Below are 25,114 nucleotides of genomic sequence, written 5' to 3' on the forward strand. Positions count from 1 at the left end.
CACCATGGGGTGGCAGGGGAGAAAATGAGAAATCAATGATAGATTCACTACCAAGTTACTAACAACCTGGACCAAATAGGACATGGAAAAAAAGATGTTACAGTTCTCATTAATTGAACATTAGAATTTAATTTGAAGACTTTTCTCAATAATGGAAAGGTAGAATTCGAATTGAAGGAGTCAGCGTGAAAACGTCACGTACTTCACATGATTTCGAGTATGTTCTGACAAAAATCTAAGCCTGTCAGCACTGATTCTGATCTCTTCGCTTTCCTATTATTTACTGCGTGCTTTAATTAACTCATAATTAATGGGAAAAAATTGACAGAGTTCTGTCGTTCCGTGTCCAGATGTCTTAAATGGAAACATCACAAGCTGGTAGTTACTGTCGTCACGTTGCGCGCACGAATTATTTTCTCTTTGAAAAGAACCCAGTCCCTAACCGCCATCATGTTCTAACCGCAAATCAGGATTCATGAAGCCGTAACACAGTTAAGCATATAATGCTTCCTGCCTTCCTCTGTGTCGTAATAAATATAACGATGTAAGCTGCTCCTGAATAGACCTTTCTTATAATGACGTCAAACGCGGAAAGTCTGATGTTACACGAAATTTGATTGGCTCCATAAAACTATCGAGCCAATGAAACTTCGTGTAACATCAGACTTTCCGCGTTTGACGTCATTATGAAAAAGGTCTATTGTTATAAGTAACTTGTAAGTGTAAGTAAGTGCTTTGATCGACAACAGGCTAAAATGAAAGAATGTGAAGAGGCTCTGTCAGCAGTTCGAGAGGAATATCAACAACGAGAAGAAGAATTTAACAAAATGAAAAGCGAGGAAGTGGATGTAAAGAACGATTTGGAAATATGTAATACACAAGTGAAGGAAAATGAAGCCAAGATCAAATTTTGGAGAAGAGAGGTTAGAAGAATATATCATTGCTTACATCTCTTCAACATTTGCCAATTCGGTCTCGGACGCTTTCGGATCAATATAAGCCAAAAATTTTAACAGACGGGCCGGCGCACGCGCGGATTAACTTTCGTTCCGATCCGATCCGCTGCTCGTTTTCCGGAGTGGAAATTAGCCTATAAGGCTAGTTTCTATGGCGTCATATATCCGCCAAAATTCAACTTCGTTATATTATGTTGAACATTCCTTGTTTTATTGGACTTTTTGTATTCTGCATTCAAGTTTGTGTATTACATTCATCTTTGTATTTTAAATTCATGTTTGTGTCGGTTTTACATTCAAGTTTGTATTTTGCATTCGAGTTTTCGCATTTTACATTCAAGTTTGCATTGTACATTCAAGTTTGTATTTTATCCAACCGCAATCCAATAGCTAACCGGTTTCGCGGGCGTGGGCGTTAGACATTATCTAACTTTACAATAATCAGTTGAAAATCGGTGCAAACATCACCAGAGGCCTAATATCTATCTATTGCATTAACAACGTCATTAAGTAAATACCGTACTTCCTCCATAGTTCAGCTGTGGAATAACACAAAATTCACTATTGTATTTTAATTTTGGTTTTTTTATATGACACACCGGCGCACTGAGAACACACCAATGAACTATAAACAAACGACTTTACCTACAGTTCAATGAGAAACACGCGCGCACTAACCATTTCGAAATACCACCTCTATCGAAATCATTGAATCCACTGATTGAATCGAAATCAGTGATCGAAATAGAGGAAATTGAGTTCACTGGCACGCCCGCCATACTTGCGCCCGCGAAACCGGTTAGCTATTGGATTGCGGTTGGATAAAATACAAACTTGAATGTACAATGCAAACTAATGCAAACTTGAATGTAAAATGCGAAAACTCGAATGCAAAATACAAACTTGAATGTAAAACCGACACAAACATGAATTTAAAACACAAAGATGAATGTAATACACAAACTTGAATGCAGAATACAAAAAGTCTAATAAAACAAAGAATGTTCAACATAAAATAACGAAGTTGAATTTTGGCGGATATATGACGCCATAAGTTTCCACTTAGGAAAATTCTCCTTTGGATCGGACAGAACAGGACAGGAAAGTTTCCTTTTGTATAAATGCCGCCTGAGAACTCACCGACAAAGGAAATTTTCCTGTCCTGTCCGAATTCCGATCCAAAGGAGAATTTTCCTGAGTGGAAACTAGCCTTTACAGAACATCTAATCACTATAGTCTCATGCATTTTCATACATGAAGTTCTTCATAGTTCAAAAATCAATATGGCGGAAGAAGATGATCCGCTATGCTGTTGTGAATACTATAATATTCGAGAACAAAGAACACATCTACTGACATTTTGCTGCGAATGTGACGAACTTGATAAATCAGTTGATGATTGGATCAAAGGAAATCCTCAAAAACTTGATAGATTAACGACCATAATTGAATCTTTCACAGACAGATGCCGTTTTCCATGGTTCGGCGGGGCAAAAACATTTGATTTTGGCAGTGCATTCCCTCCGATCTTTTTGCCTGTTTTAGCTTATATTGCATGCTGGCATTATATTTTAACTATCGTGGTGTTCATGGTACTTCCAGTGATGGTTCTCTTCTGTTATGTATTGGCTATTAAACTAAAAATGAGAACAAGGCTCTTTTTGTCCCTAAGTATAACATCAACCATTGGATGTTATGCAGTGTATTTCTACTGTGTTGCTCCCTTTCAAACTTTTCAATTCAATATCATCCTTATTTCAAGTGCTATTGCAATATCAAAATGTTTTCATCAATCAAGGCAGAAACCAACCAACATTGATGTAAATTCCTTTGAAACTAATTCCACATTTTGCGGAGAGTGCCGTAGAAATATTCCTTTTAGAGGAAAGCATTGCAGGTAATATGATACAAATCCCAAATCAATGCATTAAAATGAGCATGGAAGATTGCAAGTTATGAATATAATGAGCCATGCATATAATTCAACACTAATTTCAGCCACAGAACAACTTTTTAATTATGTGACTATCATATTTCAGAATATGTAAACAATGTGTGCTGAAGTATGACCATCATTGTGTTTGGTAATATTTTTTTCTTTTATGTACTGTGAGAAGAGGATATATTTCATTTTGTAAAATGTTTATTGGCATCCTGGCTATTTAAGGTCTCTGTGACTGTGATGACAAAGCAACAATAGTACTTCTTTTTTAGGATTGATTCCTGTGTTGGGCAATACAATCTTAAAGTCTTCCTGTTAACTGTACTTCTGTATCTGGTCAATATTGTTATGGGTTGTTATATAACATTATCATTTGTTTGTAAATGGGACATTGGATTACTCCCAGATTGTTCTCAGGCTTATGACAGTGACAGGTTTGTACTTGTGCAATGAAAACTCTTAGCATGGCCATAGCAGGGTTATTTGAAATAGTTACTATAGTTATTTCCTGGCATTTACAGCTGCCCTCAACATTTTCTTTTAGTTCTGCTTTGGTGTTCATATGTTGCTGCTATGCATTGATTATTGGTGTTGGTTTGATGGTGCTATTAACACAACAGATTATCTTGATTAGTTTTAATGTTACATCATATGAATGGCGACACATGCCACCCCAAACACTGTTTTGGTCCAGCCTGAAGATATCACCATATAACAATGGAATACTTGCAAACTGGGTTGAATTCATTAAAACGTAATATGTTCAGTAATGGCATTGAAATTATTTGGGCTCTTCATTGGAGTAATTTCTCTCATTCCTAGTTCCAACATACATGCAGTTTGTACATTTAGTTCTTGAAGGTTAAATTAGGAACATTGAGCCAGGCTCTATATTAATGTTTTAACTGGCGCACATAAACAAATATTGGCGCACAAAAACAAATAACACATAGCTCGTCTGCTAAACGAAACTCCTGATGACAAAAGTTTCATCCACAAATGTACCGAATACAATTGATGATCTAATTGATCTATTTATCTATTGTCTCTTATGTATTTGATAAACCGTTTTTGGCTGCTATGGACCTGCGCTTAATTTGATCTAGATTTTCGTTGTGTGAACGCACTTCGACAAACATTTGTCCCGAAAAGTATTTTGCTAAGTACTGTATGTAGATATTCGGATAATACTATTAGATATTTAAAAGCTAGGTCAAGGCTAGGCGTAGGGTAGCTGAAGGTGCGATTAACATATGCGAATGTGTTTTATGCTTTATAGTTTATATACGCTATGCGACAAATCAATTCCTATATATATAAATATACTTCGCGAATACTTTGAACATTTCTTAACATATTACAAAACTGTTGCTATATTAATGTATTCTTTTAAAAATATAACGTTCAATACTCAACATTATGAACCTCTGATACCCGAATTTCAGCCTTCGGAACTGGAAGTTATTGACGCCGAGGGCCAGAATCGCTCCATTATTTCGAACCTTCGCTGTTGGTAAACTTTAGAACTATTTGTTGCCTTTTGCCTTTTTCTATAGTTTTCATATTTACGAGGTTTTCCTAGTTTTTCATCCCATTGTTTTTACATTCAGGGCCGCCGTTAATGAGAAATACCTTTAATGGCTCTTTGCCTGACGTTAGGATATTAGAAGAGCCTTAACGTTTTCGTTTCGTTGGAAAAGCAAAAGGATCTTCCTGATGGTAAAATACCAGAAAAATCAAGTTATTAAACGCCGTATTTTAACATTTTCTATAGTTTAATTAGAGTAGAGAACACGTACCTCATCCAGCTCATTCGAGTTTTGATCCCATGCAGAACTAGATAACTTGCCTCTGAAAAGATTTGTAAAAATTGTATCCTCTTCAACACATGGTAAACATTGCACATCACCAACAATGCGCTGAACAGTCTGTTTTATCACCTAACGATTGTTACGAAAACTGAAACACGAAGCGGATTGGCACATAAAGGGTGATGGAATTGGACGTAGTTTATACCCAGCTATTTCAACTTCATTTCTTACTGTAAATTTATAATCTTAGAATACGACAAAATGAAATACTAAAATTTTTTATTGATGAATTTTAACCTACCTCGAGTCGTTCTTACCAAAGGATAAACTGCCACCATCTTCAAACTAGAAGAGTGCGAATTGAATTAGTTCAATTAATTGAAGTCACAAAAAGGAATCGCTGAATGTGATTAATAAAGCCTTTAAATACAATAAACTGAATATAACTATACTTAATAGATTGGTTTGTAAGAGCATCAGTCTTTATATGACAATATGAAAGTTCACATTAATGTGATTTGTACCATCTTTGACTCACCAGAATCTGCGGCTTTTTTCCACGAGCAGATGCTAAAGGCAATTATAAGTAGATGCGTGAAGATAAAGGAAGAACTTTAACAGAAAGAATGAAAGAATTTTACTTGTTTTTCGCGATCCTTCAGATCGTTCTTTCCCTCTACCACGCCCTCTGCCACGCCCTCGTCCTAAAATACAATTAAACTATTTTTGAAAGTGAGTCACTCTAACAGTCCAATCGAAGCACAGGATAAGGTTTGTTGTGATAGATCTATCCTGGACAGATCTTTTCAAAATTTTTTGTTGAAATTACCCCGAGTGGTCTTAGTAGTTCGACTTCCATCCTCTCCATCACTTTCGTCGGATAAAGTGATCGGTGTATCTTGCACTTTGCTTTGAGAATGTTGCACCGCTTCTTTTAAAATCTACACAAAATGCTGATTTATAGTTACGGATTATCCGCGTAATCTGAATTATCTGTGCTATTTTGGTATATACGGCTAGACAACTGACGAAAAGACAACTGGCGAATTCGAGTAGAGTGAATCTTCAATACCTTTCTTGTGTGCGCGTCTTCTTCCTGGCTTGGCTCTACGGTTCGACTTCGTTCAGTTTCTTTGATAACCTCCTGGACAATGTCATTTTCATATCGGACATTCTTTGTTGATAATGTTTTCTGAGTATCACGAAGTTGTAATTTGACAATCTCACCAATTGCTTCTTTCTCATCTTTGTCGACAAATTCTTGCAAGGCTAATCCCATCTTGCGCTCAGATAAAATATTTAATTGCAGTTTCTATTAAGAAAGAACTGCACGGGTTATATCATAATTATTAGAATATAATTAGATTAGAATAAGTTAATTTCCATGCAAGCAGCAACGAAAAGTAGTCTTAAAAATCAATTATTAAACTTTCTCTGAAGTGAGTATACTCAGTTTGAAATATGAAAAGACTCTCACATTCTCTTGAGAATTAAGATATTCTTTAACAAGGTCTTCAACATGAACTTCATCTAATATTTCAGGACGAATTCGAACTGTTCCAACGTCATTAGTTTTCTTTTCTGCAAAATTGAATTATATTTTATCTTGACAAGATATAATAATACATTTATAACATATATATACGTTTTCTATCCCCTTGATTCGCTCTTTTAGGCCTACTGGCGACTGTCGTAGATTGGGCCCAACGTAAATTAAATCAATTTAATTTGCCAACACTTAATTTATCTTACTTTTTGGGTCGCATCACCTATATAACGAACTATGAGCTTTAAACTCCCACCTCTAACAGTTAAAACTCTCTTGCGATAAAACAGTAGAATATCCTTTGTATTTGCAACACGTTTTACGAACTGTTGTCCAAATCTGTTGACATTGAAAGGCGAAAATCCACCCGTGTACTCAACCTAAAAAAATAAAGTCAAACTAATGGATTATTAAAATACCATGCATGAAAAAGTTACGTAGTGCTAATTCTGTATGAATTCAACCAATGAAGTTACTCGAGGATAAATAGCTGCCATTTTCGGCAAGTTGAATGCCTATCATCTCTGTTTTCAGGAACATCTATACGAGTGTGTTTATAGAGCTTAACTGATACAACATTTCTTCTACAAATCATATACTTTCAAGATCTAATGCAACTTGCCGAGGGAATTTCTAATCAAGAACTATTTTTTTCACTTGGGACAAAGAACGTCAGAATTCTCAAAAGCAATTTCAATTGTCTTAAATTGACGACATTTTAAAGCTATATTCAATCCAGGAAATAACACTATAAAGTATGACAGTAATGCCATTAATTTGGCGAAAGTTGACTTGTAAAATAGTATAATTATATAATTATATTATTATTAACATATTTACCCTGAGTCGTATCAAAGGTAGTTTTGGTTGTCTGATGTCTCCAGTGTGCTCACGCTCAGATAGGGCAATCAGTTCTTCCACCTGTGAACAAATATATACCGCTTTACAAATTTATATCTATAGGCAAAAGCCTTATTCTTTTTCTTACAAATGTACGTAACCATGCAATAACAAATTTTGTTTCATGATTTGTATCCCTCGAAGGCCTCAACGTACTATTGCTTAATTAGGATTGGATTTTGCCCTCCTTGTGTATCAAAAAACTATGAGATTAGCTATGTTGGAGTTTTATACTAGTAGCCAGGGGAATACAGGGAAGCCAGGGGAATACAGGGAAGCCAGGGGAATACAGGGAAGCCAGGGAAATACAGGGACGCCAGAGGAGTGCAGGGAGACCAGGGAATACATGGAAACCAGAGGCAACATAGTCAGATACTTTCATACTATACTTCTAGCTATTAGCTTTTTAATCTTCCTTTTCAGCCACCTATCATCTCTCAATGCAACAGTCACTTAGGTAAATTAATTAAGGTGTTGAAAAGCTATAAGCTTTATAGTGCTTTATAGTTCGCTTATACACTGCACTGCATACCAGTTTTGATTTCATCAAAGCCTAATGAGATCAGTAGCAAATTCTAGGACGAATACTTGATACTGCATGAAACTTACAACAATAGACCTTTCTTATATAATGACGTCAAACGCGGAAAGTCTGATGTTACACGAAATTTGATTGGCTACACAAAACTATCGAGCCAATCATACTTGGTGTAACATCATACTTTCCGCGTTTGACGTCATTATGAGAAAGGTCTATTAAATAAATGCTTCACGTTTCTAACAGAATTCAGGCACGTACGTACAATAGAGAGACTGTTGTCTCATGCACGTACAGAGGCACGTACCTGTTCAGCTAAATACTCTTGCGCAGCGGCGTCGTCAAAAGAATCAACATCAGTCTCACTTAATATAACATCTTTTGTGTAAAATGGACGTACTGTCTTTAAGCGAAATTTATCCATACGAAAATTCTTTCCAACAACTCGTAAAATTCCACAGTACCTGTAAAAGGAATGCATTAGATTCTTTAGAGTTAGCCCATATATTTCAAATACCCGGTAGGTTTGAAAGCTAAATCATATTATGAAAAACTTAGTTAAAAGGTTAAAACACCTAAACATGCATGAAAATGTAAACTTGCTTGGAAAATTATCATCAACAGCAGTGGCGTAACCAGCCTGACGATTTTGTACCGCTATGTAAATTTCGTGTTATTATAATTATTCATTTATTTAGAAATTCATTTTTTTCACAGTCAATAAACACCAAAATATTAGGATAGCCGGACAAATCGTCAGGCTGGCTACGCTACTGATCAACAGACTTGCTTACTTCTCTTTAGCTTCTCCCTCACACAACGAAGTTGCGACTGATGAACCAGGTTGACTGATATAAATATCTTTCTCAGATTCCGAATATTGAGGATCAATAAGACATTCATGTTCATGGCCCCAGATTACCAGATCAAGAAAATCGTCAAGAAAATTCTCAGGAATATGATTTTTTGCTCCGTGTTTAGCTCTGAAGAGTGAAGTAAGGAATAGTACAAAAATGAAAAATAACCCTACTTGTAATACCCCCAGTTCTATAAATCTTCAGTTCGTGCGTGTATTTATGTGCCAAAGTAAAACTTCTTCTATAACCTCTAGGACTAAAGTCTCATTTCTACGTCTAGGGACAAGAATGACGTAACCCAAGACATGACTTATTTTGAGTTTTTTCTTTCCCCATTTTGCACATTTATATATGAAGCCCGCAATGGATTGTAGTTAGATCTTCATGCCGCTATCTTTTTCATTCAAACGACTTGAAATGGAAAATGAGGTTCAAAATCTCCGCGTTAACTCCGTGTGAAAACAAGATTTAAAACAAGATGATCCATATATAACCCAGTCACTTCGTGCATTAAGGCTAATAAAGCTAGCAAAAGCTGACTAGGGGCTGATGACTGATTGCACAACCGTACCTGTTTTGATGAAGAACAAAGCAATTGAACCAAGAGTCAGGATCTTCCTTTGGACGAAGCATTTTGACTTTTTTGTTAAGAAATGTTCGATGTAATCTTTCATCGCGTACAGATCCCAGGCCATACAGAGCTAACTTTGTCGTACCCTTTTGCATAAGTATAGGGCTTATAGTAATATCATCTACATTGCTTGCTTTACCAAAATAATTAACAAAACCACTGACACTAAATAGATTAAGTGTACATAAATTCCCATCCTGAAAAATATTAAAAATACTGCTTTAGTCATACATTGGTAACAATATGCTCAAGCCAGTCTTCTATATATAGTTATTATTGCATAACACAGACTGTACTATGCGTAAGCTACATAATTATGTACCGCACGAATGCATTTACACAAAATAATATTTACCCCTGCTGGATCATCATGATTTCCGTGAATTGAGAATATTGGAATAGAGATATTATAGTTAGGATCCTCGTAGTTCACAGTGGGAAAACTAAAATTAAATCAAAGACTGGATATTATAAAACAAGTTAGTTTTTTGTGATAATCTTATTTAACCAGGACATAAAATACATTGTTTAAAAAAGTCGGTAGATTACCTAGATTACCTCTATTACCTGTTGGCTGCAAAATTGATAGATTGATCACTGAGAAATTCCAGGAAACATGGTTGATCTCCCATGCAATATTTTCGTATTATCTCCATTGTCTTATGAACTATTTTTCGAGATGGTTTATTTTCATGGAATAAATCTCCACCAAGCAAAATAAAATCAACCTGATGAAAAGGAAAATTCACAAACCGTATAAATGTGTACTTTACACAACATGATGCAGTGTTTAGGAAAGATTTTCAAAGGCACCTCGAGCTATGCATCATGAATACCAGCATGCAATACTCTTAGGATACGAATACGTTCTTTGTTTAGGATATATGAAAACGAGGCTTCCGGACCAAATGGCGTATTTACCGAAAGAGTGTGATGTATGCGTTTCATGGTGTTTGCAAATTTCTTGTATATTCACTAATGTCTGATAGCCATCTCTACTAAGAGTGTTCACAATATCAGCGAGTCGTCATTCACAATGAACAGATCACAAACAGTCGTAAGCATGAATAAGCCAAGCAACAAGGGCTTTATCGTTTAGTGTGTAAGGAGGATAATCTTAGACCCCTGGCTTAGATTCATTAACCTTTTGAGTGCCTTTGAATAGCGTAACTGAACCGTGAAATTCCGCACATAGCAACTGTACTTCATTTGCAAATATGACGGACAGAAACAAGTAGTTGAGCATACTTTTTTCTCTTTAGCGATTTGTAGTATCTCTTCAAATGTTACCAACGAATCTGATGCTCTCTCTGGGTCTTTTTCCATGTATCCGATGTGATTATCGGTAGCTGAGAGAATAGGCGAGAAAGTCAAATATATATTAAAAAATAATTCTATAACTCAGTAGAGGTAGAAACTTTGGGTTACGCTGGCATTTTCCTCTTCCGCGGAAAATAGAGTCGCCATTAGTGACCCGAAGTCTGCATTTGAAACCAGACTTTTTCAAATTGAAACAAAAATCTTTTAGTTCACAAGGTGGGCATGGCAATCACTTCAAGTAAGTACCCACGCGGCTGCTTCCTGGAAACAGCACAACGAGACGTAACAAAACCTGTAATTTTAAGCATAGTAAAGGTGATAATACTCAACTATCAATAAAACTAAGGAATTAGAATTTCAATATTTTGAATTGAAAATTGTCACTCTGGGCATACAACAGTTAATTTCTTCTTTGTGTTAAACGTTTCAAAAAAAACACGGGTGCAACGCGTAAGCTACAGGCACAGTATTGGAAATCTGATATTATTCTAGCTGTCTAGATGTCAACCCATATGCCACAGGAATGTGATGTAAATATCACTAGAGATGACTTGCAGGTTTTAGAAATATTAAATATTAGTCTATGAATATAAAATTTGTGGCACATAAGGAGAAAAAAAATATTTAAAAAATTTTTAAAATATTAAAAATTGCTCTAAAGTCTCTTATGAAATGGAATTAGATTGTACATACCAACAAGAATAGACATTGTATTCTCATGATCAAGATCCTCATCATTAATTGACCTAAAATTATAACATGATTGGTTTCAATAAATATTTTTTCATTCTTTACAATGTATATACTAACTAAACCTCAACTAAAGTGATTTTCTTATCTTAAGCCAGTGATTGAGTCATGCTCGTCTGTCATGTTTGCATGATGATCTTCTTAGCTTTTAAACAAGAGGGCTTTCAAGCAGATTATCAACTTTAGGATTATTCCATGATTTTATGATCAACCATAAACAACATTATTTTTTCATTTTTAACTTTTGACCACTATATTTTTTAAGATAATGCACTCTGGGGTATATTCTATATATACTACCACATTCAGATTGGGTTTCTATGATAGCATATTTTCCAGTTAGGTTCAATTGAAATTAGGCATAGTGATGGGAGAAGGTTGGTTATTTACTGAATGATGTGTTCGCTTTGTTCTTGGTAGCAAAGTTGCAGAATTTTATATCATTTGCTCACATTTTATATCATTTGGGCATCATAATTTTCAAAACATGTATTTCACTTTTCTTGAGGCTGACCTCACTTAAATTACTGATTCAAATGCTCCATGAGAATTAATAGCATTAGAGCAAGGCGAGATTGAAACAGGAAGACAGTGAGACAACTTTCTATCCCAACATGTCAGGTTGTTGATAGTTGATACGGATATGTTGACCACTCAAAGCAATATAGCATGCAATTAATTCTCAAGACCTTTGGCATTCATTTTACAACATTTTAACTCTTTGTAATTTTATTGTAACTTTGACCATTGTTTATTGTATTGTACCAACAGTCAACAATGAATGTAGCATGAGTATGCATCCAGAAGTGGGCTATAATATTGTACCCCCCTCTCAAAGCTGAACTACTATGGTCTGGAATTCCTCAGGAATTTGAATTTCAGAAATGATGGAAATTATGCAGTCAGGCTCAGAGCCTCTGAGGCAGCTAAATTATGGTCAGGAATTAAAAAACAGTGTACATAGAAAGGCGTCAAGGGTCAGATGCTAATTTATGGTAAACTTCCACAATGAAACAATACACAAGATACTAAATAGTTATAGATACCTTTGACTTGCTCTATCTTCTTTATCCTCCATGATCTAGACATGCATAATAATTTTGGATTTTTGGAACAAAGCACTGAACTGTGAATTTGGAATTAACTGGATAGTCTATCATTTCGTAAAATTCTCGGCTCAAGTTCGGGACATAATCGGTTGCTATGTTTGCTGGGGGTAGCCACATGCAAGGCCGCCGCCATATTGCAAATCGATTTTTAAACAGAAAATTTTTGAAAAAAGCTTGTAGACTGCTGGATAAGTCTTTGGCTCATCGGGTCGTGTAGAAGATATCGGAGTTTAGAATTTTTGAAAACTAGAAAGCTATCAATGTCTTGAAAATGATGTAATCTTTTTTCGTGGGTTTGTTATTTGACAAGACACACAGTTCCAATCTCTTTCCCTGTCGCCTTTCTGATTGCTATGATGTTTATAACGACAAGAGATGTAAAGAACCTTTAAAGAAAGGCTACTGTTGGCAATCTCTTACCCGAAGATTTTATTTAAAATGAGCGGTAGGCCTCGTACAACGTCGTTAGCAGAAACCGGGAAATCTCAGGGTTCTTCTTTTGGCGGCGTTAAAGTTAGCCGTAAGTATGCGTTTAAAAAAGGTACTTCAATTTGGATTCAATATATAATCTGTACATTCCAATTCGAAAAAATATATCTTGAAACTGCCTGTCATGAACTGAATATGATTTTCACCGGTTTTATTGTCCATAAAGGTGACAAAGATGGTGGTAAAGTGACTACAGTCATTGCAACGTCAGGTTCATTGCCTGATCGGACTCAAGAAATCAGCTATGCCGACACGAAAGTTATTGGAAATGGATCCTTTGGTGTTGTATATCAGGCACGATTATGCGAGGGTGATCAGCCTGTCGCAATCAAAAAAGTTTTACAAGATAAAAGATTTAAGGTACAAGCAAATTTTACCTTCCCAAACACAAATCGAGGCAGCTGGTATTATTTGCCAAAATGCGTCTTCGCTGCATAATTCTTTATAACTCACAAATCCGCAATTCATGTTTTTTCTACAGAACAGAGAACTTCAAATTATGAGAAAACTGGACCATTGTAACATTGTCAAACTGAAGTATTTCTTTTATTCAAGTGGCGAAAAGGTATGGATACGCTCACTTAAATAGCTAATAAAACATACACAGTTTATTTTAAAATTAATCTCGTTCGAGAGTTAAATATTTTTGTTTGTGGGGGAAACTCAATTAACAATGATTTAACAAGGCAAATTTTGGTGTATTCTACAAGTTTGGAAGCTGTTTTGACCATTTTTTTGTTAATGAATAATATTATTTCGGGGCTTTGCGGTGTTAGACAGTGGTTCGATCCTTCCCACATCAACAGGTCTGTGGTTGCCTGGAGAACGATATTCACACAAATGAATATGGTTGCTTCCACAATATATAGTTTCATAGTTTTAAAATACAACTACATACTTCTCCACATTTAAACTTCTGTTGAAAAAAAAATGGATTTCCTTGGATTCCATTTTCAGATTGGTCTTTAAACTGAAGCAGTAGTTGAATACTTATATTTGGAAATTACATTGTTGACATTTTCAACCTCTATTAACTGTAATCACTTCAGTTCAAAAGATTTATTGAAAGATGTGCAAAATCAACAGTTATTTTAATACATACAGCATGTATTGAATATTATATTTTCATGGTATAATTGAAATCCAGTGCAAAAGATGAGTTCTGTTTGTCATTTCTGCATTGCTCTAATATCTTTATTTTCCATAAAAGGAATGTATGTAACTTCACTGGTTCATCCTAATATTGCATTGCATAATTTTATACATTAATACAGTATAGTTTGTCATATTGCAATTAAAAAATTTCAAATCTTTATAAACCATGTAGATATAATCATCCAACTGTTTCACTTGGTTTATCATTAATCTTATTTTATAAATTTTTACCAGTAATCAATGCATACATGCATGTACAAGTGCCCCTTTGAACATTGTGTGTTCCACTAAAGTATAATGCCAAAAGAGTGCTACAGGTGAATTGTTTGACCTTGACCTGTTTATGGTTTTTGTGGCAAGACATTTTGTGGTTCACTTTAGTTAGCCATAGACTAATGTAAAAACTAGAATCTTCAAAAAAGGTCCTACCAATTTTAACTGATGAATAGAGTAATATTGGGATGATCTCAAATGCTTAAACTAGCTTCAGTCCCGAACATGATGTAGAGCTAATTTTTTAAAAGTTATGAAATTCCCTTATCTTGCTTCTACATGCTTGCATTCATAAATTTGCAACCTTTGTACATAAAGTAAGGTTTGACAAAATGTTTGTATATAACTTAAGCAGAACAAAATAGCCATGATATTATCATCACTGCTAAACTAAATCAGAACAGTGTACAACTTCCCATGTATATTTGTGCCCCTTCAAATTATTGATGCCAATTTTGCATCCTTGGAAATTTATGGTTTCTACAAGACCATTAGTTATGGTGGTGGCATTAGTTATGACATCTAATGTTGTTAAATAATAGATAAAGATTTCACTCTTAAATGCCATATGTACTCAAGACTAGTAAAAATGGAGCATTTTCTGCAATGACACAATGTTTGATTGTTCTTTTAGAGAGAGGAAATTTATTTGAATTTGGTGTTAGAATTTGTCCCAGAAACTGTGTATCGAGTTGCAAGGCATTACAGTAAATCAAAACAGACTATTCCTTTAGTTCATGTCAAGGTATTTGCTCAATAGTAATTTGCCTATTGTGTGATGCACCCTGATTGTGAAACTTCACAATCACAATTGTGAAACTGCCTGTTGTGAAACTTGTGAAATCTTTCATTTCCAAACACAAACCTTTGATTCCAAACACAGACGAATAATTTTTTCTCAAAAGAAAAAACAAAGTCATTCTAATAATCTGATTGTAAATACCTTTCATAATTTTTGCATAGAAGAGCCATTCAGCCAAGAGTGTGAGAAAAATACCTAATAAATAAAAAGTACAATTTTATTTATTATGCAAAAAAAGTATATTGTATCAATGTTTCTTTTAGCTCTACATGTATCAGCTGTTTCGTTCATTAGCCTACATCCACTCACTTGGAATCTGTCATAGAGATATCAAACCTCAAAATTTGTTGCTAGATCCAGATACGGCAGTCCTAAAACTATGTGACTTTGGAAGGTAAGATGTGTTTTAAGGGTGAATATTTATGTACCTGTTAAGCTTCTTTCTCACCTTAGGCTTTAAACTTTGACTTAAACCATTTTTGTTTTCTACTTAGTGCAAAGGTTCTTGTGAAAGGCGAGCCAAATGTGGCCTATATTTGTTCTCGATACTACCGTGCACCAGAACTGATATTTGGGGCAACAGATTACACCTCAAATATAGGTAGTGTGTTTAAAAATGTGTTTAGCATATCACACTTGCATTCTTACATAGCAGTCAATATTAAATATTGTTCGATTTTGTTAAGATGTTTTGAGACCATTTTTTACCTTGGTTTCTATTCCTTTTGATTATTAGGTATTAGGTGGTTTAGTGCACTGGGAGCAACAATTCGTTATCCTTTTTCAACATCTTGTTCGTTTGTGTTGTAGATGTTTGGTCAGCAGGGTGCGTCTTAGCTGAACTTTTGCTTGGACAGCCAATATTTCCTGGTGATAGTGGTGTTGATCAACTTGTAGAAATAATTAAAGTTCTTGGAACACCTAACAAAGAACAAATTAAAGAGATGAATCCTCACTATACAGAATTTAAATTTCCTCAAATTAAACCTCATCCATGGAGCAAGGTATGTGAATGTTTGATTACTGTTTTGGATAAAGACTAAGTTTCTCAAGGGCCACTAGTTTATCAGTATTTATATACTGTCAGGTGTTACCCTCTTTAAATAAAGTCACTCACTCACTCACTCACTCACTCAATTGATCATCATTCAAGAGATGTAAAATTATGGTTTAAATTATTAAATGTAGACTAGTGTGAACAAGGTTTAACAACACTTGTATTATGGTAACAACTAAAATCCCCAAATAATTATCATACCCATCTAATACTACATAATTACATAGGTATTCCGTCCCCGAGTCCCTCCAGAAGCGACGTTACTTTGCAGTAAACTACTCGAATACACTCCATCAAGACGAATGTCGCCAGTTGAGGCATGTGCGCACAATTTCTTCGCCGAGCTTAGAGATGCGAACACAAGATTACCAAATGGTAGAGAGCTACCTCCTTTGTTTAACTTTAGTTCCGCAGGTACGTACAATTTACACAGCGTGTGCATGAATGCATTCATTGAATTATGAATATTGCTCAAATACCAAGGTTTTAAAACATTGAGTAAAATATATTACAATGTACACAACCAGTATACGTGACTAAAAAAAGCGACAAGAAAACATTAATTGCATTTCAACCTGTCGTTCTTTGCTGTTCTTCAAAGGACGACTATTCTCTTCTATACAAACACGATCGTACGTACTGTGTATTGGTAAAATCTACATCCGCTATCTTTCCCGTAAACGTGCAATCAATATGCAAATCATAGTGAATCATTTACGTTCCTTGTGTTTTTAAGAACTTGCTATCAAGCCAGCTCTTAATGCTACTCTAATCCCATCTCATGCCAAGAATGCCGCGACAGCTACGAACAGTTCGACAGATTCCCCTACATCCAGCACGAGTAGTACCGCTTTAATGGATGGTGGTACATCTTCTTCAGTCGCTACTGCTGCGTCGTAACAAAACAACTAGACGAATAGTAACTAATAGTAAACTACTCATCGAATGTATTTTTTTCTTATCTTTCCATCTATTTTTAATTGTCGGGGATGCGTGTTGGCGCTATGCGCTTCATCTTAAGTCATGATTTCGGTAACGTAAGCAGAGAAACCAGTTCATCGCTCAACGTTGTACGTGAGCAGATTGTACAGCTCTTTGTAAGAGAACCCTCTGCGATACATGTAAAAGAAAATAATACTTTTAAAAGTGGGAAATGTGTAATTTTAACATAGAGTCTTTTAAACTAGTTACAAGGGATTTTCATCGGCAGTGTTTTAGACTTAAAATTTTCATACATTATGTCTCACAGAGTGACATAAAGGCTAGTGTAAATTATTTAAACGGGACAAACAGTATAAATATCATGTGATATTTAAATTTCTTGTAAAATACTTTGCATAGATTTTTACTAGTAGCTGTATCATTTGCCGATGTGTAATGTGAAATGAGACAAAATTAATTCTTGTACAGTGTAATAAGAACTTCTCGAACAAAATCTGTCTTTGTATGTTGATGTTAGAGAGCACCATAACTTAAGCCCGTTTTCCACTAGGCGAATCTATTCGCGCGACGCGAAGCGATTTCTGAAATCCGGTGATGTGATTAGTTTGCGAGAGAATTCGCCGCGAAAAAGTAGAATCGCTTTCCACTTTTTATCTGTTCGCACGAATAAATTCGCCTAGTGGAGAACGGGCTTTATGCCCTGTTGAAGGTGATCATTGATTGTACAATGATTTACCAATCATAACAAATTAATTTTCGCCCAGATGAGATTAGATTGTACCCCCCTTTTGGTACAATCTCCTGCGCGCTTAGTCTTTACGGTTTATTGTTCGGACGCGTTAGTAGGACACCCGTTTATTGTAATGACATGTTTATATGTACCCATTTACCGCCTCTCTAATTAAACGTCTAAGGTTCTTATACACACTTGCATTTACAAACGGAATATCTGTTCTTTGATAAAGTTTGTGCTCACTACACTATTTTACTTGACCAATCTATATATACCATCGAAGCTTTCCCGACTGAACAATATATAGTCTCTCACAACCAAGACTGAACACAAGCTATAATTTTACGGGGTTTCCATATTATGTGAGCTTGCTTTACTACACTTTACAGATATACTCCCGCTGGAGCTATTCTGGGCCTGCTGGCTAATGTTGAACTAAATATATAGTGCACACATATTGAATTGGCAGTCCACATTAGCTTATTATTAAAACTTATAGTTACAATTCGCTTTGTTTCTGGCGGTACTAATAAGTGATTTGCATGAACGAGGCTTAGTCGTTCCGACCTTAATTTCTGTCATATCGCAGCCGGGAGATCCGGCAGTAAAAAAAAACATGAGTATTAAACTCATGCATTAATAATGAATACGCGTCGAAACATTTCTAATTGGTCCAAATTCTAGGTAATTTTAATTATTTTATGGAGGTTTAGGATATAAGCTGTATATTTCAATCACGTATTAGGAATACATTTCCTTTTTTAATTGTACGGTATATATAATAATACGGTATTTGCATGCTTCGACAATATTTCAAAACATAAACGTCATGTTATGAATGCACCTGCGCGCAAGATGCAATTTATTAGGCTTCAGCCAGGTGCACAAGCGACGATTTTTTACATCAGTGGCCTTTTATGTTCGAGTATATGGTATTTGACAAAGGTCATTGTGAAGGAAAGATAATGAATTTTCCGAAAAATCATCGAGGTTTAGTCGACTTACCTTGATTTAAATAAACACTACAGAAAACTCTAAACCGGAATGATTATCGTACCACTTAATAAAAATCTAGATTCACATATGACTGAGGCATGCCGACCGCTGCCGACGTTATATTTTTCATATGTTGATACATAAATATATTTTTTTCAAAGTTATCCGATTCGACTGAACAGCCGAATGTCAGTGTATCTGGCCTGACATGCGCATGACGGTTGGCGACATCGGCAAACGCCTAGACTTACTTCGAACTCTTCCAGTATCTACTGCTAGTTCATAGTTTAATACTCGCCCATTGCATTTGCGCTCTGAATCCAGTAGCAGTAAACTACCCATACAGTTGTCCCGTCGATCCCAAAACACCCAGCATGGTCAAACATTACATGGTGATTTATAAATGTGTCGTGTGTTGTAGCAAGTTCTCTTGCCTGCATGATTCAAATCGGGTAAAACGGGGCTATACTTATAACGCCAGGGAATGTAATTTTATTTCAGAACATAGCCAATACATCCATACATGCAGTAAAATTATTTTCATTAATATTTCAAGGCTGTACTAATACTGCGGCGTTTTTGAGGCACGCTGTGCACACCGGCATATATATTAACTAGTTAAGCGATTCATTCATGCGCCATTCTAAATTATTCATGGAAGCTAGATCAATAAAAGGTTATTATATGTATTTTTACACGCAAAATATTAACGGACAGATGTTAGACTGCTCTTAAGTCAAATTTTATATAACCAAATATACATCAAGACGTCCGCATGCTCATTTTCTCTAAGGACAATGTCGTCAAAACAGGTCTGTTCAAGTGACATCGAAACCAACCAACAACGACAAGACTTCCACGTGCCTCAAGAGTTCCAAGATCATTTGGAAGATCTGGTGTATGAAATACTCAAAGAAAAACCAAGTGATCTACTTGACTACGCGTTTCATTTCTTTTCAAAAAGGCTTAAGACTCGTGAAGGTAAACAGGGTGTTTAAATTTTCACTCATGCGTGCATTATTTCTACTCAATATCTCAAAAGTAGTATTATTAGCATGATCAGTCTTTTAAGCGATATCACCCCGTCCTTTCGGTAATCTATACTCAATAATCACTAACCGCTGTAGTTACATACCTTGATTATAAATCCAATTCAAATCCCTAAACAATTATTCCATAGTATAGCTATATATACTAGAAATAGCTATTGCAATCATAAATGCAATTTCTATAAACATGAATGCAACTATCCGATGAATGCAACATCTAAGCATGAATGCAATTTCTTTAAACCATGGATAATAAAATCACGGATAATAAAGTCTTTTAAGTTTTAACTATCCATGTTTAAACTATGACAAAACCATTTTTTGGAACAGACTTTAATCAAGCATCTGCTTGGTTTCCAACTTTTCCCACGCTTTTTTCGCTGTTTTCCCGTTTTGTTGCTCTTCGTTATGTAGCGTTTGTTTTATCAATTTGCTAATAAAAGCTGTATTAAAACTTTTGTACGCAAAATACAGAGAACCTCATGCGAAAATATTTCGATATTTTGCTGTCGTCACTCGTCATTATAGGATGATTTTTACTCAGAGACAGAGTAGACCTAAATTCGCCGAGGTTATTAACAATTTGATTGGCTTATATCATTTACTATAGTGTGAAGCAAGTTTTAAAATTTGATATAATTATATAACGTCTTTCTTTATGACCAAAGGCAAAGCTTACAAGCCAGGCGCCCATGCATGATAATTAAAAAATTGGCTCATATATTGCACACATTTTTTCGGGCAGAAAATTCAAGTAAAGCTGGGCGGAATCCCGAGGCACTACAGCCGACCCGTTACCTCAGAACTAAAGCCTGTTTTCTACTTAATTGTGCATGACGTAGAATTTATTACTTTGAAACAACGGAACACGCTACATTTCGCTACGACACGGTCGAGATGGAAAACAGGCCTAACATATAATTGAGTTGGCTGAATTGCTATATTATAATATATTTCCCAGTTTAGCTGCTTAACTTCCATTTCCTTCCGGCAGTAGACTATCGCCTGTATTCTAAAAGCTCACTCGCACTCAAACTCATTAGGTGGGCGATCTTAATCTTCTCATAAAGTTTCCATGGCGGTATTTCCAGTCGAATAGGGGCTTGATTTAGCTTTATTAGAGACGGAAAGCTTCAGTTATTAATTTTTAATCTTTTTTCACGAAATGCCAGAGTCAAAGATTGCAGAATCTGGAACTGATGAGATGAAAACAACAACGACGTCAACTTCGAAATTGATCCCAAAACAAAAACGTTTTTCAGAAGATGTACGTATATACTATGGTTAATTTGCAGTATTTAAGGGGATACCAATGATGCATGCAAAACCTCCAAAAGTGGGAACGAGATTTTGGTAAAAGTTCCGGCAAAAATCCCATAGTATAATCCTATTCTTCAATTTTTTCAATTTCTATATGGTTCGGATTATCAAAAATGTTTTGACAGTGATGTGCAATGTCAAATTCGTCAAGTGAACGAGGTTATTGGAGACTAGTGACGATACACCCCTAAAAAAACCTAGTTGCCAATTGCCATTTAGTAATGTCGGCTAATCGATGACCGCGCACTCTATTTTGCGCTCTATTATAATAAATCAATGCATGGTCTGTTCAGAGTATCCAGTCTTGTTGGATCCAATTCACGTCTGACGTATGGAATGTATTATGTCTGTTATTGATAAAGCAGTCTTCGTGATATGCAAATGCAAGTCAACAGACTATCGTCCATCAGAAGTGAATTGGATCTAATAAAATTGAATTGCGCAAACAGACTTTAAAATCAAGTGTTGCTTGCCTTGCAACATTAACGTACGCCTAAATTTGCTGTTAAACCACATACTTGGCATGGAAAGGGAGTTATTTTCAAATCAATTTATCGATCTTGACCGTAAATAACTCCCACTACTGATATAGCTTATCCGTTCAGTACAGAGTATACTATGTGGAATATAGTAGTAACAAACGAACACCGTTTTGATGTGTCCACCAACATGCCTATTCATGTGCATGGGAGTTCGAATCGCGCAAGAGATATAAAACTGCAGAGTTCGAATCGCGCAATACTGCCAATAGATATAAAACTGCATCCAGTTGAACACAAGGGAATTTTCTGATTGGCCAGTTATAAATTCGCAGCCAGCAAATTTCCATACAAATAAGCATCAGGTTTATTGTCACCAAGCTAATATTTTAAAAGCCTGAATAATTGGGCGTCGTATTCGTATTTAAGACAGTAGATAAAATGATATGTTAACGAGGCTTATAATCCTGCAAACATAATATCTGCAAACCCCTAGGTCACACTGGCACGCTCGTAAGACGTAATATTCGCGAAGGTAACGTTCAGTGGGACTGGGTGTCGACGACGAATACTTAAATACTTCCCTGATAAAATAACCAAACCCTTTAAAACTGATAAATTGCATATGGATTTCATTCAGTTTTATAATTTTCTCTTCTTAGAAAAGTCAAGATTATCGAGAAGTAGCTATAGAAACCCAATCAAAAGCACAAGCGAGAAAAATAACAGAAACACAAGCTGCAACAATTATTCAAGCTTATTTTCGTGGTTATAATGTTCGACAGAATCGGTGGAGGAGACGTTACTTGAAAATATCATTAAACTATAATGATCACTTGAGTGTGAGACGTGATTTAATTTCACCAAGAGGAAGTTTCTCGCTTTGTTGGCCTGAGGCTGAAAATATATTAGCAATAGCTGCTAACTATGATAGCGAGGAGAGCGTTGATCTCGATAGTTAAATATAGATTATCGTAAATATATAAACATATTCTAAATACTTTAAATAAATGTTTGTATAAAGAATGGAAAAAGAGAAATTGGCTTACCCTGGTATGAGGATGATGAAAAATGATGATGCATGGATGAGTGGATGATGAAAGAGCTTTGAAGAGGGAATTGGGAACGAACGGTCATTCGTAAAAAGAAAAGTGTTTGTAAACAACGCAAAGAATGTAGACAAGAAAATAAACGACGCAGGTTGAAAATATAATACTAATATTAAGAATATAATTTCATGTAGTACTTCAAGTTCTGTGTTCATCCTTCGTTTCTGAGTACATAATTATTCATTCCAGTGGTTTAATATGGTTTGTCCTTTAATATAAACAGTACTAAGTGTATAACATTCAAGATACATATAAACATCACAGCACATTTATCTTGTGGGAGAAATAATATTTGCGTTGTTCTTGTAAGTATGTCTACTGCGTATTGAGTTTGGCTTAAGAAAAACATATTGATTAATCCTATATTATGGTTGATCGATTAAGTCGGTATAAAATGTCCATACAATATTTCCTTGCCAGGCTTGTCTTGTTTGAATGTCATGTTGTTTATACCTATTCCCTGTGAATTGCTGTTTTGTAAATTCCTTAAGATATTGAATTGGCAGAGTGGCCAAATGTGAGTCAACTGTATATCTTGTGATTTTTAGGAGAAAATGTTGATATTTATTTTTAGGTGTATGAAGTCACAACAAAATCTGAAAGATGGAAGCCTTCCAGTTTTTGTTTTTCCAGAATCACTCACATTTATTGCTGATGACCAAACTACATTTAAGCAAATATTGACTGTTTACAATCCCTACAAATTTTCTGTTCAATTCAAAGGTTTAGTATATGTTCTAATTTGTCATCAATCTGCAGTTGGATCTGCTCCTAATGCATATAGTGATTAATGTTTTGTATGTTTGTGTTAACACACCAAGGCTTTGCACATGAACAACAGAGCGAGCAGGGGGTACCAAGGGCCTCCACTTTTTCCTTGGACAAAAAATTATTCGATAAAATTTTCCATAGAGTGCCCCCCCCACACACTAAAAACAGGCACCAAGGCTTCTGTTACATTTAACATTAACTGATTTAGTGTTTGGAACTGCACCACGTTGTTACAAAGTAACAGAAGCTGAAGGAATAATAAAACCTCGATGCTATGTAGATGTGTGGGTATTATGTTTTCACATTTTATTTTCCTCATGTTGCTTCAAATGTTAGGGCCGATTCATGTTGAAATCTTTATAGTAATTCGAATACTCTTTATAGTGTAATACGCTGTGTTGAAATATCTAATTTGACTGAAAGAACAGACAAATTTCGTCTTTGCTTGTTTGAGTATGGAGTGCGGAAACATATTGGAGAAAAAGAGATAACTGCTTTAGTGCTAAAAACCAGATCAAACGCTGAGGTGAGAGTAATTGTATAAGTATACATTTGCCAATAGTGCACTATAGGATGTGCCAAAGCTATGATATTAATGTGAAGACTAAGAATGAAGATTAACTAAGAATGGAGTACCCAATTTGTTTTAGCATTTTTTTTGTGTTCTTTTTTGTGGTTTAGAAACAATCTAAAAGTAAAATAACAGAGAAATCGTTTAGAAGGCAACATCTTAAAGGTTGGTTTAACTGCGTTTATATCCAGTTAGAGAGTAAAAGATGAAGTAATCTTGTGGTTGTAACCTTTATTTATTTTAGTTCTTACAGAAGATGTAAAAAGTGGTCCTGGGGTAATGGTGATAAGTCTTTGTTGTGTATGTCTTATTGCCCTCATGTTACCAACTGTTGGTGAGACCACATCCATACCACCATATTTACATTTGACAGTTAATCAAAAACTGATTGCTGCCTATATTTTAGGTAATGATAATCTTTGATATTTTATTATTCAAGCTAACAGTATGTGAATTGATTCAATTTTGCACCCTCTTTATTTATCTGTTAACATAAACTATAAGGGGTAACATTGAAAAGTTGCGAGGAACTAAAGGGGTAGCCACTATGAATTACAGAAAGCAAAAAATGACCTTCATTATGCTCATTTCAACTGGAATATATTATATCCTCACAACTGATGGACCATTTTTAAATGATATTTTATGAATGAAACTATTTTTTATAATTTCAGGATTAGCAACAATGGCAATTCTTAAAACAAGCTAAAAGGGTGTATATAAATGAGGTCCAAATGTCTAGAAAATTATGATATAGATCATTGTAGATAGTAAATTTATGGGTATTTTAAGTTTTTTTTAACAAATTTTTACCACTGAAGTTGTGTTCATAGTTCAGTGAAATACTTATACCAGGAGACTCCAAACTAAACCCTGTTAATCTAGATAGATATTTAATGTGTAATAAAAATCATTTAAATAAAATTAGGTGAATTTTTTTGAACCTAGAGCTGCTGTTTGAAGACTTTTGGGGAATGAAGTGTGATGTAAAGCCTGCTTGTGTGTTTA

At 35.2% G+C, this 25,114-nt stretch overlaps 4 protein-coding genes across 7 annotated transcripts; 3 read left to right on the plus strand and 1 right to left on the minus strand.

The window, feature by feature from the left end:
• Positions 1-2,167: 2,167 nt before the first annotated feature.
• LOC114524428 (palmitoyltransferase ZDHHC23-like) lies at positions 2,168-3,682 on the plus strand. Its single transcript, XM_028545501.1, has 4 exons — positions 2,168-2,853; positions 2,996-3,040; positions 3,171-3,332; positions 3,443-3,682. The coding sequence occupies exons 1-4, from the start codon at positions 2,240-2,242 to the stop codon at positions 3,654-3,656; spliced, it is 1,035 nt and encodes a 344-aa protein (XP_028401302.1). The 5' UTR covers positions 2,168-2,239; the 3' UTR covers positions 3,657-3,682.
• A 585-nt stretch (positions 3,683-4,267) lies between these two features.
• Positions 4,268-15,874, minus strand: LOC114524426 (double-strand break repair protein MRE11-like). Of its 3 annotated transcripts, XM_028545497.1 has the most exons (21): positions 15,788-15,874; positions 15,221-15,274; positions 13,227-13,324; positions 12,298-12,332; positions 11,195-11,247; positions 10,430-10,530; positions 9,749-9,909; positions 9,537-9,624; positions 9,122-9,378; positions 8,488-8,676; positions 8,001-8,157; positions 7,096-7,176; positions 6,512-6,635; positions 6,187-6,290; positions 5,782-6,021; positions 5,539-5,650; positions 5,351-5,413; positions 5,248-5,279; positions 5,011-5,054; positions 4,698-4,749; positions 4,268-4,611 (listed from the first exon to the last, which is right to left on the minus strand). In XM_028545497.1, the coding sequence occupies exons 4-21, from the start codon at positions 12,327-12,329 to the stop codon at positions 4,573-4,575; spliced, it is 1,929 nt and encodes a 642-aa protein (XP_028401298.1). In that variant the 5' UTR covers positions 12,330-12,332; positions 13,227-13,324; positions 15,221-15,274; positions 15,788-15,874; the 3' UTR covers positions 4,268-4,572. The 3 variants fall into 3 exon arrangements, with proteins under 3 accessions (XP_028401298.1, XP_028401299.1, XP_028401300.1); XM_028545498.1 differs by lacking the exons at positions 13,227-13,324; positions 15,221-15,274; positions 15,788-15,874 and having other exon boundaries at positions 12,298-12,401; XM_028545499.1 differs by lacking the exons at positions 4,268-4,611; positions 4,698-4,749; positions 5,011-5,054; positions 5,248-5,279; positions 5,351-5,413 and having other exon boundaries at positions 5,570-5,662.
• LOC114524427 (glycogen synthase kinase-3 beta-like) lies at positions 12,506-17,561 on the plus strand. The gene is made up of 9 exons (XM_028545500.1): positions 12,506-12,880; positions 13,016-13,209; positions 13,331-13,414; positions 14,912-15,022; positions 15,343-15,473; positions 15,574-15,680; positions 15,890-16,083; positions 16,364-16,550; positions 16,873-17,561. The coding sequence occupies exons 1-9, from the start codon at positions 12,799-12,801 to the stop codon at positions 17,034-17,036; spliced, it is 1,254 nt and encodes a 417-aa protein (XP_028401301.1). The 5' UTR covers positions 12,506-12,798; the 3' UTR covers positions 17,037-17,561.
• A 2,029-nt stretch (positions 17,562-19,590) lies between these two features.
• On the plus strand, positions 19,591-25,009 carry LOC114524511 (motile sperm domain-containing protein 1-like). Of its 2 annotated transcripts, none has more exons than XM_028545612.1 (9): positions 19,591-19,788; positions 21,029-21,123; positions 22,318-22,855; positions 23,339-23,487; positions 23,744-23,819; positions 23,920-24,061; positions 24,217-24,271; positions 24,351-24,512; positions 24,781-25,009. In XM_028545612.1, exons 4-9 carry the CDS (start codon positions 23,343-23,345, stop codon positions 24,813-24,815), a joined length of 615 nt encoding a protein of 204 aa, XP_028401413.1. In that variant the 5' UTR covers positions 19,591-19,788; positions 21,029-21,123; positions 22,318-22,855; positions 23,339-23,342; the 3' UTR covers positions 24,816-25,009. The 2 variants fall into 2 exon arrangements, with proteins under 2 accessions (XP_028401413.1, XP_028401412.1); XM_028545611.1 differs by having other exon boundaries at positions 19,592-19,788; positions 22,318-23,069.
• Positions 25,010-25,114: the final 105 nt, after the last annotated feature.

The sequence above is a fragment of the Dendronephthya gigantea genome, unplaced genomic scaffold (genome assembly GCF_004324835.1).
Source record: "Dendronephthya gigantea isolate DGI-Jeju-01 unplaced genomic scaffold, DenGig_1.0 000031F, whole genome shotgun sequence".
In the NCBI taxonomy this organism is placed as follows: Eukaryota; Metazoa; Cnidaria; class Anthozoa; order Malacalcyonacea; family Nephtheidae; genus Dendronephthya; species Dendronephthya gigantea.